The sequence below is a fragment of the Myxine glutinosa genome, chromosome 4 (assembly GCF_964187855.1).
Source record: "Myxine glutinosa chromosome 4, kmMyxGlut1.1, whole genome shotgun sequence".
NCBI lineage: Eukaryota > Metazoa > Chordata > Myxini > Myxiniformes > Myxinidae > Myxine > Myxine glutinosa.
The window spans coordinates 64,575,681-64,590,496 of NC_136264.1; the positions used below are offsets into that span (position 1 = coordinate 64,575,681).

Below are 14,816 nucleotides of genomic sequence, written 5' to 3' on the forward strand. Positions count from 1 at the left end.
GATCTGCCAGCAACCCTCTTCTGGTTAAACTGCCTAAATCAAGACTCTCTGTTCACCTTCACTCCTTCATTCCTCTTTTGCCTGCCTGTGGGACAAACTCCCTCACTCTCTTCAATTCCACTCCTCCCTCCAGGTCTTTAAAACAGCTGTTCACCACATCTCCTATTTTCCCCCATCCAAAACCTTGATCTTTTCTACACCCGTTAATCCATCCCAAATTCACCATCAATTCCGTTTTCTTTCCTGAACGTCCTTGCTCACCAAACAGTCCATCTTGTTTATCTGGTGTACCCCACCCCAGCCCCTCTCCCTTCTTCAGATCTCCCGATGTCCTGTTCTCCACTGTTGTTGTGCTTCCCTCTCTCTCCCACCTCGTTTCCCTCCTGCTCCCGGTCTTTATTATATGTATTATTATTTTATTATTATTATTGCTTTATTTGCTTTTGCTTTATTATTTGCCTAATTGCCTGTCATTTTTTTATGCATTGGGAATACCTCACTGAAGTATGAAATGCCGACTACCGACTACAATACATTAAAGTTTCTTAGTTTGACCTTTGACCTTCATTTTGATCTTGACCCCGTATCCAAAAAAATAACTCTAGAAATGGACTCCCTGTACTCTAAAACCCCGAGAAAGAGGTATTACACGACCCTCTAGGTCAGGGGGTGGGGAACCTTTTTCCTGTCGAGGGCCATTTCGATTTTAGAACATCCTTCGACGGCCATGCTAAATTATTGAATACATATATCGGACTCACCTAATGCGATGGCTGGAACTGTTTCTCTTTGGCGAGGCATTTGGTGTCAGGTGGTCGTGATGATGATGCTACTCGCAGCTGGTTTTGCAGGTTTGGGTCAGTCAGTCTTGAGCGGAACCGAGTCTTTGCAAGAGTCAGTTTTGAAAAGAACTGCTCACAGCTGCAGGTCGTCCCAAACAGTGATGCAAACTTCAGTGCATGTCTCCTCAGAATGGGAAAATCCTCAGCACGTACATACAGTTTGTAGAACTCGAGCAAAGGGAGGTTGTTGTACCTAGCTTTGAGCTCGTCATTGCTTTGCAGCTCAATGATTTCGTGTTGTAGGTTGTCAGGCACATCAGCTGGTTCCACATTAAACGGCGTGGCAAATATGTTCAGTTCCCTTTGTTTACTTTTCATGTCCTGGAAAGCGCGACATTCGCATCTACCTTTCTTTTCTTGTTAGTCGCCATGTTTGCATATACTGAATGAAATGATGACATGAGATCACGCGATCACTTGACTGTCCGGAAGGTCGCATATCGTAGTTACGACTGTCCGGAACTCACTTGACTGTCCGGAAGGTCGCATATCGCAGTTACGATTAATCGCAAATTAGTTTTAATTTGATGGCAATTATTCTGTTAGCACCAACATATTTTGCCAACGTCAAATAAATTAATAAGTTCTCAAATGTGCCGTCCGAGGCAGCGTCTGCTCGCCACGTTCGGCATTCGTTGACTGTTACAACACGTGAAAGCTCGCTCCTCTCTGATTGGTTGAATCGTTTTTGGCCATAACTTGGTTACCCTTTGTCTGATTAATTTAAAACCTTGAAAAGGAGAGATTACTGGAATTATAGATAGATGAATTGCCTCGCGGGCCCGGATCAAATGGTCTCGCGGGCCGTATACGGCCTGGAGGCCGGAGGTTCCCCACCCAGCTCTAGGTCATTGAGATCAAAAGTTGAAAATTGGCCAACATCCAAGATAGCGGCGGTGTTGGCTGGTGTTGGCTTAGCGGTTAGGGTGCCGGCTTGGGATCCTAGGTTCGAATCCCGGTCGATCGCTGAATTAATGCCAGGGGGGTTGACTCAGCCTGTCATCCTTCCGAGGTCGGCAAATTTGAGTACCAGCTTGCTGGGATGAATGATCACGGTGTGTACCCCGATTTAGAATAGGTACACCGTATCCCCTGCGCATCGTAAGAAGTGACCAAGGGTTGGCGTCAGGAAGGGCATCCGGCCATAAAAAAAAACATTGCTCAAACAGGGAACCATGATTGTCGTGGGGCCCGCAAGGCTAACCCTGCTCTATCGGGTAAAATGGCCCTAAAACGATCATTCGCTCAACGTTGCACAAGTAGCAACCAAGCTAATTTGACTCTTCTAACTATATTAGACTGGTGGAAAAATGTTCAAATTCCACTTCAGGGGGTACGGAATGTTAGGAGCAGGCATCCATGTCAGCTAGTTAATATGACCCATACTGAACATATTTCAGGTGGATGCCCATTGATTTGGGCCTTTTTAATTTTTTTATACCAAAAAACAAAATGGCCGGACAAATAGAAAATGTATAACTTAGAAAATGTCTGATAACTTCAGTTGTACTGAAGCTGTGGTTCTGAATTTGACATACTAGGGCATGCCCGTACTATATATAAGCTAGGACGTGCCCGTACGTGGGTGCCCGTTCCTTGCCAAAAAAAAAAAAAAAAAAAAATTTGTGTAGGGGGTGTGTGTGTGTAACATCCTAGGGCGTGCCCGTACGTGGGTGCAAAAAACATGCGTGCAAACAACAACAACAAAAAAAAACTTTGAAACCACGTGGCAGTAACGACCACAGAACCCCCCCCCCCCCCCATCTATTTACATGAATGGTTTGGTCCATTCGGCAACGACCACAGAACCCCACCCTCTATTTACATGCAATGGTTTGGTCCATTCGCAACGCCAAAGCGAACGGCGAACGGCTAAATCGCCATAGCTCGGTAAGTACTTGTCCGATTAATTTCAAACCTTGAAAAGGCACATCCTCGGGTCCCAGCAATATACCTGGCAAGTTGCAAGTATATCGGACCTGTGGTTGTCGAGAAACAGCGGTCACAGACAAACGTACAAACGTACAAACAAACACACAGAGATTACTGGAATTATAGATAGATATCATCTATCTATAATTCCAGTAATCTCTGTGTGTATGTTTGTATGTTTGTATGTTTGTATGTTTGTATGTATGTATGTATGTATGTATGTTTGTCTGTGACCGCTGTTTCTCGACAACTACCGGTCCGATATACTTGAAACTTGCCAGGTATATTGCTGGGGACCCGAGGATGTGCCTTTTCAAGGTTTCATATTAATCGGAGAAGTAGTTACCGAGCTATGTCCAAAAAACGATTCAACCAATCAGAGAGCAGCGAGCTATCACGTGTGCCGAACGTGGCGAACAGACTCTGCCTCGGACGGCACATTTGAGAGCGTATTCATTTATTTCACGTTGGCAAACTATGTTGGCGGTTAAACTATGTTTTAAAACTAATTAAAACTACTTTGCGATTCATCGTAACTGCGATTCGTAACTGCCGTTCGCTTTGGCTTTGCGAATGGACCAAACCATTTCATGTAAATAGAGGGGGGGGGATTGTCACCGTACTCGCAAGCCGTTCGCTTTGGACCAAACCATTTCATGTAAATAGAGGGGGGGGATATAATTTTAGATATAGATATAGTACGGGCATGCCCTAGTCGCAGCAATACCAGTAAAGTGTCCAAGAAGTATTAGGCCATTCCATAACGAATTGATAAAGTTATATACAGATCAGTCACAAAATGTACAAAAAATCTCAAAGCTGAACTCTGTTAATTTTCAAATCACGCGACTTATCTTGACTTTTACTGTGGGTATGTTTGTGTAGTTTGGTATATTTTACTCCAGTGATACCAGTAAGATGTCCTGCAAATTTCATGCCAAACTATACATATTTGATAAAGTTATGTGCATATTTATATACAATAGTCAGATTTGACTATTAAGAAAAATATGTTAACCTTTACCAAAAATATGGTTCTGAAATGTTGCATTTGTATCTCAATGATACCTATGAATTGTTCTAAATATACACAAAGAATTAAGTTAAGCACCCCCCCCGTTTTTTTACAACCTCGCACATTACAAGTTTGTTGTCGTCAAAACAGTGTAATATACCCATGATATTGCTATATTTTCTGGAGAAGTGATATTATGGTCACATAAAAACATAACAATCATGCCGTTTTCAATATTTTATTCTGAATAATTTAAGGTGAAATTTTTTGGGAATTTTAGGCATATTTTCACCTCAATTTAAGTATGGAGCTATAGGTCCATCACGGACAGTGTGATGACGTTTATGTTTTCTAACGTACAGTCATTGTTCTGAGAAGACCTCTAGCGATCTTTGCGTCAATAACGTGTGTAGGACCCACGTGATCGGATCACTGACTCAACCCTACGTCTCATAGACCCTGTAAGCCGTCGTATGCGTTGCTGTGGCAGGTTGAACCCCCTCGAGCACGTTTGGGACATGTGGGACGACAAATTGCGAAGATGGTCCCTCCAATAGCCAATCTGGATGAATTGGAACGTGCATTACATCGGGAATGGAACAACCTGCCACAGCAACGCATACGACGGCTTACAGGGTCTATGAGACGTAGGTTGAGTCAGTGATCCGATCACGTGGGTCCTACACACGTTATTGACGCAAAGATCGCTAGAGGTCTTCTCAGAACAATGACTGTACGTTAGAAAACATAAACGTCATCCACACTGTCCAGTGATGGACCTATAGCTCCATACTTAATTGAGGTGAAAATATGCCTAAAATTCCCAAAAAATTTCACCTTAAATTATTCAGAATAAAATATTGAAAACGGCATGATTGTTATGTTTTTATGTGACCATAATATCACTTCTCCAGAAAATATAGCAATATCATGGGTATATTACACTGTTTTGACGACAACAAACTTGTAATGTGCGAGGTGTAAAAAAACCGGGGGGGGTGCTTAACTTAATTCTTTGTGTATATATGAATTGTCCTAAATATATTGATGCAAAGATATTATGTTTTAATCACATGTTAAAATCATTTATTATATAATAAATTATTTTAGCATAATGTGATTTTAGCATATGTGTTTAAAACATAATTTCACCAAATCATTAGGCGTTAAACCTCTCACAAACTTGAAACTCATTATGGAAAGATTCACGTATTTTCTGTTCGTATCCACCATGTTGGGCGCGGCCGGAAGTGCCTCGTTATCAGGTCAGCTTCACTTCCGGTGTTTCCGCTTCCGTTCAGCGTCAGTGTTGCCTGATGTTCAGACCGATGACCGATGTTTGAGATGAACTTCAGCTTTTCACCAGCTATACAGGTGCAGCATTGATCTTTTTTGGCTTGAACACGGACATCTTTGCGACGGGAAAACGCTGATTGAAAAGTTTGATACCTACAGCCCGCAGTCCGGCTATCGTGAAGTCGGGCTGCACAAATTTCAATTTTTTATAGGATTCGACATTACGGCAGTAATGGGACGGCACGGTCGGGACGCCACGTAAAAATGCCGGCAGAAACTGGCTATCATATTATGCAATTTCTGATGTTTGCAGGATGTGGTGAACTGAGTTGAGCTTCAACATGGAATCCAAGGTAAAATGCCAGAGCCAAAAGCGGAGTTCTGACACAAGTACTGACTGGACCCTCTGCATCTTCTGTCAAAACAGAGACCCAAAGAAACCAACGAGAAACCTCGGAGACGCCGGAATTCAAAGAGTCCGTGAAGCCGCTGCAGAGCGCAAGAAGTACAATGACTCTGAGAACTGGCACACTGTTGAAAGAATTCAAAACATTGACTTTAAGGAAATCACAAAACAGACTGAATGAAGTCCTGAATCACAAAGACTGCTATTCGACGTTTACAAGTTCGTTCAAAATAACTCGACTCAGGAAAAAATATGAAAGCACTCTTGCCACCTCAAGCAGTGCACCTGAGACAAGTTCACCACCGAGACCATCTCTACGCAGTAAACTGTCCATTATGGACACTGATTTGTGCTTTTTCTGCCAAGAGAAAAGTTGCAAACAAACGTATTTGGTCACTACCTTTGATGTTTCTGACAAAATTCTCCAAGGAGCTCAAACAGACCCTGTGTTGCGGTGTCGCCTGGCAGGAGTAAGTGATCTCGTGGCTGCTGATGCCAGGTATCATCTTAAGTGTTATGTACAGTTCAATAGAAAAGCATCGAAATCTAGTACAAGCACAACTCAAACGTCCAGAGATATCTGCTTTGAGAAAGTCGCATCTGAAGTATCGACTGGACTGGCCCGAGGTGAAATCTATACGCTTCTAGACGTTTGGGAAAGGTACAGGTCTTTGCTCAGCGAATTCGGCATTGACGCTGGACCATACCGGGACAATAAATCCCGCCTCAAAGAGAAACTACACCGACTTCTTCCAGGACAGATCAACTTTGTACCTCAACTCGATCCACATCAACCACAATTGTTGTTTTCCACACTGTCATCTAAGATCGCTGTTCAGACACAGAAAAGGCGTTCGGATGAAATGGAGACAAAGAGAAATATGGATGATCTTAGGCCAACCCAGTTCTCGCGCTCAGAGACAGAAGAGTTGTTGACCTTGCATCACTGCGCGTTACGCATTAGAGGTGACATCAGTTCTCGTCCAGGCCTAAATCATTGCACGTCAGTTAGTAAGGAGAGTGCCGAAAAGATTGTACCGGAGAGCTTGTTTCTATTCCTCAGTATTTTGCTGTCTGGGGAAGTGGACGGACAGGCTGACGATAAATTTGTGAAGCGAACTGCTTTGAGCATAAGTCAAGACCTAGTCTACGCAGTGTCGAAGCACAAAACGCTCACACCAAAACACGTTGGACTTGGCCTAGCAATTCATCAGGCAACACGTTCAAAATCGTTGATTGAGCTCATCCATCACGCAGGACACTGTCCCAGCTATGACCAGATACGTAGACTGGACACAACTCTTGGAGTTCAAAATCTGCAACACTTCGCAGATTGCAACAATACTCCTGTCCCTTCAAATATATCATCCAACAAGTTTTGCCAATACGCTGCTGATAACATCGACATTATCGAAGAAACGTTAGATGGTATGGGGACGTTTCATGCGACGCAGATGGTAGTTTACCAGAGAGGGACCCCTCAACATCAGCAACAGGAAGTACTTCCTCTTGGAAAGTCAAGGTCCTTGAAGGTCCCTCCTGAACTTCATCGTTTGGAGAAAGTCACTCGCCAATCTTCTCGAGAAGATCCTAAATTCACAGCCACCTTGAATGAGACGATGTTTACCCCAGATGATCAGGTGTCTGACGAAGCTTCTGCCCGAGATATGGCCTGGATTCTCTCTCGCATCTATGGCTCTAACAGTGACGATGTGCCAGCGTGGACCGGGTTCAACCAAGTTACAACACAAGACAAACACGAGCTCTGCACAATCGGGTATTTGCCGCTCCTCAACGCCCCGGCCCACGAGAACGACACGCTGTGGACAGTTATGATGCGATGCCTGAGGATTTCCAACATTATAAATCCTGGCCAGTCCACAGTCATTACTCTGGACCAGCAGCTGTACTGCAAGGCCAAGGAAATACAGTGGGCAAACAGTAATGAATGCAAAACGATATTCTTGCGACTTGGGGGGTTCCACATTGTCAAGAATTTCATGTGTGTGATTGGAAATCATTTTGCAGACTCTGGTCTTACGGAGGTGTGGGTGGAGAGTTCCGTTTTTGGAGAGAATACAGCTCAAAATAACATGCAGGCCAAATCGTACAACCGGGCTATTCGTGCACACAAGCTAACATTTGAAGCTGTTTGGAAAACACTCTGGCCGACATTCATCGTATGGGCTAAAGATCACCAAGTAGAAGAAGTTGAGCTCCAAACATTATCAGTCCACGTCGTAGAAGCTTTGGAAGCACACAATGAGCGAGATGTGACCAGCAACAAAGTCAAAGCATTGAAAGACGCAGTTCAGCACTCCAGAATAACAAGACTGTTGGACGACTTCCAAGAGACACAACCACCCACTACCAGATTTTGGGTGACGTACATCAAAATGATCTCCATCTTGTTGCTGTTCCTGCGTGCAGAGAGAACTGGAAATTGGAACCTACATAAATCGTCCTTTGCTGCAATGTTACCCTGGTTTGCTCAGTATGACCACGCAAACTACACTCGCTGGGGGGCAGTTTATCTTGCTGACATTATGATCCTTGAAACAAGCCACCCCGATGTTCACCAGGAGTTCATGAATGGAAATTTTGTGGTCAAGACAACCAATAACACATTCAATCAGCTATCGACGGATCAAGCCTTAGAGCACGTCAACAAAGTCGGCAAAGTTGCCGGTGGTCTTGTAGGAATAACGAGATCAGAAGGAGCAAGAGATCAATGGTGCCTTACATTCAACGAACGGAGCAGAATAGTAGACGACACAAGTGCCATGTTGGACATGCATGCTACAGATGAAGACTACAACCCTTCTTATGTAAAAGAAGCCGGACCCTCAAGACTAAAGCGGGACAAGGAAGATGTTCAGAAGATTGTCGACCAACTGAAGAAATTCGGCATTTTTCAACACCAAAATCTAGCTGTCGTTAGCCTGGCCACTCGAGATGTAGCTTCTCCTCAAATAACGGAATGTCTTCTGACAGCACATGCACAAGGGCAAGACAAATTGAAAGAATTTGTGGGCTTACGTCTCATCACGAAAAAAGTGGGATTCCATGACAAGCTCAGACAGTCGAAAAGCCTGACGCTGAAAAGCATGTATCAGGTCCAGAACAAAAATTCGACTCTGAAACAAAAACTCGTCAAAGCAGACCGTAACCTCTTTCAACGCTTGCTTGTTTCAAAAGAAGCTGGACGCGAGGTGGACCTGAAGGAAATCCTCAGCCATGAACTTTCGCCGGTTCCTCTATCACTTGCAGACACATCCGGAGCAATGTGATCCACAAACAAAGCAGCTCTCGGAAATATCCTTCAGACAAGAACAACTGTAGAGAAAGAGCCGCCGACAGCAAATCTGAAAACGTGTGTAATCATCGATGGCCAGGCACTTGTTCAAGCAATCGGCAAACCTGCAAATGCCCACAATTTTGGACAACTCGCAGACCGGTTCGTAGCCTCTGTCTTCAGTCACTTCAGTGACACTTGCTCCAGAGTTGACGTTGTGTTTGATAGGTATGAAGCACATACCATCAAGGACACCACTCGGATTTTACGGACCAGGAAAACCCGGCCAATACGTCGCAAAGTGGACAACAGGGATGTGCCATTACCCGTCAACTGGAGGCAATTTATTGGCCTCCCAGAAAACAAGCAAGACCTGGAACACTTTTTGAGCATGGAGCTCATTCGTCAAGCAAGGTCGACTCAACCGAATCGTGAAGTCGTGACATCTGGCGGATTCCATGACCGAACGGCGGTTGAGTCATCCCGTGGAACGGACGTCAACTCCCTCAAATCAAACCACGATGAAGCTGATACCAGAATATTGTTACACGCCAAGTCTGTGACAGATCTTGGGTTTGAGCGTCTGATCATTTGTTCCAGGGACACAGACGTCCTTGTTCTCCTCGTTCACTTTGCCAGTGACTTATCTGGAGAGCTTTGGTTGCAAACGGGAACAGCGAAGCAACGGAGCTTTGTTGCTGTGCACGCTGTAGACCTTGATCCAGCTCCCCGCCACAATCTTCCAGCATTCCATGCCCTCTCGGGCTGCGACACAGTCAGTCAATTTTGTGGCATTGGCAAAACAATAGCATGGAAAACGTTCATCAAGAACTGTCCCTTATTGGACGGGCTCGGACGCGGCACACTTACTGAAAGAACACTGACAGATGTAGAGAGCTTCATCTGCAGACTGTATTCAAACAATGATAACAACACAAACATCAATGACGTGCGTTTCAAAATGTTCCTCAAAGGTCACAAAGAACCAGAGAAGTTGCCACCAACCCGATCTTCTCTGAAGCTGCATATCAAGCGAGCACACCATCAGTGTACAATTTGGCTCTCTTCACTGATCGCACAACCAGATATATCTTCCCCGGTGGGAAATGGATGGAACAAGGACGGTACAACTGGAAATATACTTCCTCATTTGATGAGTGATAAACCATTTCCAGAGGTTTACCTCAAGCTTACACAATGCCAGTGTAAGAATTGCGAATCTCACAGATGCAGTTGTCGTCTTAAGGAGCTAAGATGTACCGCTGGTTGTGGTTGCGCTGACGGAACGTGTCGGAATCCTTTGAACAGTGCCCAAGATGACTCGGACTATACCACCGAAGACTGATGTTAATATTATCCCAACACAGTTTTTTTTTGAAATCAAACGAACTTCATCAAAGTATGTCCGTACATTTGTACAAGCTCAATATAATGCATCAAGATGTAATTTTCTTAGATTTTCAGAGCATTTTTTCATGTTTGTCTCTCCATAGGGAAAGAAATATATAAAATATCACTTAGATCGTTTGAGGAAGATGTGTGTATTATTATAATATGTCCAAATACAGCAAATTTCATTGTTATCCTGTATAAATACAAAGTTGTGTAATTTTATTACAATCCGGAGTTTTCGGAGTTTTCGATAATGGCGGCCACTTTGTTTTGGCTGTATAATATTTAAAAAGGCCAAATTTGATGGGCATCCACTTGAAATATGTTCACTATGAACCACTTTAACAGTCTGACATGGATGCCAGCTCCTAACATTCCGTACTCCCTAAAGTGATTTCTAGGCCCCTTTTCAGATTTTGCCTCTAGTCTATATGGAACACATTTCCGTGAAAAAAGTTCGCAGTAGTCAACATTGCAGGGTCAACATTTTGGCAACCTGACTACTGTTCACAGACAGCCAAACAGACAGAGTGAAAACATAATCTCCACCCACCTTCTGTGGTGTTGGTAAGTAATCATAAAAAATAATTGTAGTAGCGTTAAATTACCAACAAAATGGAGCAAAAATATTTAAATGAAAACATGTAAATTATAAGAGATTCAATAAGATTAAAAGCCGCACCAGTTTTTCATTGTCACTCATTGCGTGCCATGAGGATGCCAATTGCTTGCTGATCTCTGTGATCTTCAGGTCTGAAAAGAGCAAGACATGTCAACATGCGCCTCTCCCAGCCAAAGCTTGCAAAAATGAAGACTGCCATCTTAAAAGCTAAAAACAATCTCTCTCACGAGTTAAAGGCTTCACTAGAAAGAAGAGTCAAAACAAGTACAGATACATTCAAAGTACACCGCCCCCATGTCAAATAAATAAATAACATCCTCCAGCGCGGCATTGCCAGGGCGCCTTCGGCAATACTGCACTCTTGACCCCATCCCCTCCAGCTTTGTCAAAGCCTCCCTCCCTGCTCTCTCTCCACTTATCATTGCAACAATAAACTCCTCCCTGTCTACAGGCATCGTCCCACCTTCCCTCAAAATTGCTGCTGTTACCCCCATTCTAAAAAAACCTGGTCTAAACCCTGACACCCTAAACAACTTCAGACCCATCTCCAACCTACCCTTTCTGTCAAAAGTTTTGGAACGCGCTGTAGCCACTCAACTCAAACATCATCTCTCTGCCAATAACTTGTATGAAACATTCCAATCCGGATTCCGCTCCAACCACAGTACTGAAACTGCTCTCCTCAAAATCACCAACGACCTTCTCCTCTCCTCTGACGCTGGCAACCTCAACATTCTCGTCCTCCTCGACCTCAGCGCTGCCTTTGACACCATCGATCACACTATCCTCCTCACCCGACTTGAATCCACCTTTAACGTCACCGGCACTGCCCTCTCTTGGATTAAATCATACCTCTCTGACAGATGCCAGTTCATCTCCATCAATAACTGCAAATCCCCCACTGCTCCCCTCCCCCAAGGTGTCCCCCAAGGTTCAGTTCTTGGCCCCCTCCTCTTCATCCTTTACCTGTCCCCGCTCGGTCACTTAATCCGCCGTCATGGTCTCCAATTCCACTGCTTCGCCGATGACATCCAGCTTTTCATCTCCACCAAGTCCGTCTCCACCGACACCCACTCTATCCTGACAAACTGCATCACTGAAATAAAATCCTGGCTTCAAATCAACTTCCTCAAGCTTAACTGTGATAAATCTGAAATAATCATCATTGGCCCAAAAACGCTCACAAAATCCACCCATAACTTTGCCCTCAACATCGACGGTATCCCAGTATCCACCTCCCCTCACATCCGGAATCTTGGCGTCATCTTTGACCAAACCCTTTCCTTCGACAAATACACTAAACAGATCACAAAGTCAGCCTTCTTTCACCTGAAAAACATTGCCCGTCTCCGCTCATCCCTCTCCTCCACGGCTGCAGAAACCCTCATCCACGCCTTCATCACCTCCCGTCTGGACTACTGCAATAGCCTCCTCTATGGTTCACCCTCAAAAATCACCAATAAACTCCAATACATTCAGAACTCCGCTGCCCGTCTACTCACTCATTCCCGGACCCGTGACCACATCACCCCCGTCCTTTACAAGCTTCACTGGCTCCCCATCCCCCAGAGAATCCAGTACAAAATCCTCCTCTTGACATACAAAGCCCTCCATAACCTGGCCCCATCCTACCTGGCTGACCTCCTCTCCAGACACACTCCCACCCGCAACCTCCGCTCTGCTGGTACCAACCTCCTGACCCCCTCCATCCGGACCAAATTCAGATCCTGGGGGGACAGGGCCTTCTCCATCGCTGCTCCCACCCTCTGGAACTCACTACCTCACACCATCAGAGACTCCTCCTCACTCACCACATTCAAAACATCACTAAAGACCCACCTGTTCAACGCTGCATTCAACATTCAACCCACAGCATTTAACCCCTGACTATCTCTTCTCCTTCTCCCTCCTTTTGCTTTAAATATTTCCCTATTGATTCTTGTCTTGTCTTTTTGATTCTTGTCTTATATATATGCCGTATATCGCTGCTGTTTGTTTTCTTGATTCTTGTCTTTTTGCAATTGTTGTTTTCATGTATTGTTATGCATTATGTTTTCCACTCTGTCAAAGCGCCTTTGGGCTTCTGGAAAAGCGCTATACAAAATAAATGAATTATTATTATTATTATTATAGAGACGGTACTGGGAAGGAGAGGTGTACAATAATTCATTGATTAATTGCGTAATTAAAATCAATAAATAAAAGTCATAAAATATTTTCTTAATCAATTGGCTAATTCCATACCGAAACCACCAATGCTTCATCCGAAAGTGTAACTTTTTGAAGATTAATTAAATAAGTCAGTAATCGAATTTTTTTAATTTATTGATTGATCAATAAATAATTAATCGATTAATTGATTAATTAATACATCAAAAATATCCTTCATAGCCACATCACTTGGTCACTGTAGTGTCCAAATATCAGCTTCTGAGCTCAAAAGGTACCTGATATATTGCCCAGATGAGAAATAAACATGACACTGTAGCCAACCTCCCTGGACGTGACCGTAAGAGAAAACCTGATCAAAGATTGCAGCGAAGGATTGTTCGAATGGTGGAGAAAGAACCTTGATCAACTGCCAAACAGATTCAAGCTGACCTTCAGACACAAGTTACGACAGTTTCAACTTGCACCATCCATCGCTATAGAAGACCTCTATATTTGTTCGGGTCGCCGAGTTATCGCAGGCAGTCAAATTCAAACTTGTCCCTGACCCATGTGGATTATAGATAAAATATATAATGCATCTATCTATAATTCCAGTAATCTCTGTGTGTGTGTGTGTGTGTTTGTCTGTGTGTCTGTGACCGCTGTTTCTCGACAACCACGGGTCCGATATACTTTAAACTTGCCAGGTATATTGCTGGGGACCCGAGGATGTGCCTTTTCAAGGTTTCATATTAATCGGAGAAGTAGTTACCGAGCTATGGCGATTTCTTTACCAAACTCCGCAAGCCGTTCGCTTTGGACCAAACCATTTCATGTAAATAGAGGGGGGGGGGGGGATTGTCACCGTACTCGCAAGCCGTTCGCTTTGGACCAAACCATTTCATGTAAATAGAGGGGGGGGATTGTCACCGTACTCGCAAGCCGTTCGCTTTGGCTTTGCGAATGGACCAAACCATTTCATGTAAATAGAGGGGGGGGGATATAATTTTAGATATATATATAGTACGGGCATGCCCTAGTATTTATAAATATTAGTTAAATTGTACTTCAATGTGAATCTTGTTCTTAAGGCATGCAAGGAAATGTGCAAAGAACCTGGACCAAGCAGCCGACCATCTGTGAAATGACCCAGTGACCTCCAAGGATGTGAACGGAGGGGAGAATGCCGATTCAGCTCGGAGTTGGAATGTATCCCTCCATTAGTGGGACTCGGGGAGGGACCTTATCAGTTCTTTGTGTCCTCCGTAATGATAAACATATGGAGTTTGGTGCCAGAAGGGCTGGCTTTAAGTGACCTCGAAATTCCAACTGTACAAGATCAAAGCAGCTGAGATCTATTTAACAGGACCCTCCGAGGCTGCGAGAGCGAATTCTCCCCATGGAACGACGCGTTGTATTTTTGTCTGTAAAGTATAACTGTATTTTCGTGTAAAACTCTCCACAAGATTTGTAATAAATCTCGATTTAAACTGAGTGAGTCTCGTGGAGTCTGATTGAGTTTTGCTAAGACAGGTGTCCAAAAGAAGCCACAACAGTCACCAATTCAATGAAAGGGGATTCTATGGTAGGAGACCCAGGAGGACCCCACTGCTGAGAGAGAGACATAAGAAAGCCCGACTGGAGTTTTCCAAAACACACCTGAACAAGCCAAAATCCTTCTGGGAGAATGTCCTGTGGACAGACGATACCAAATTAGAGCTTTTTGTAAAGCACATCATCTCTATGTTTACAGAAAACAAAATGAAGCCTTCAAAGAAAAGAACACCTTCCCTACAGTCAGACATGGAGGAGGTTCAGTGATGTTTTGGGGTTGCTGTGCTGCCTCTGGCACTGGGTGCCTTGAA

The 14,816-nt window shown here is 44.0% G+C and overlaps 1 protein-coding gene across 1 annotated transcript in view; it reads right to left on the bottom strand.

Moving 5' to 3' along the window:
* TFAM (transcription factor A, mitochondrial) overlaps positions 1-14,816 on the bottom strand; it is a 65,217-nt gene that overhangs the window by 30,855 nt on the left and 19,546 nt on the right. The window contains exon 3 of the mRNA XM_078775815.1: positions 10,861-10,931. Within this exon, the coding sequence (XP_078631941.1) occupies positions 10,861-10,931 (71 nt within the window). The remainder of the gene's footprint in view (positions 1-10,860; positions 10,932-14,816) is intronic.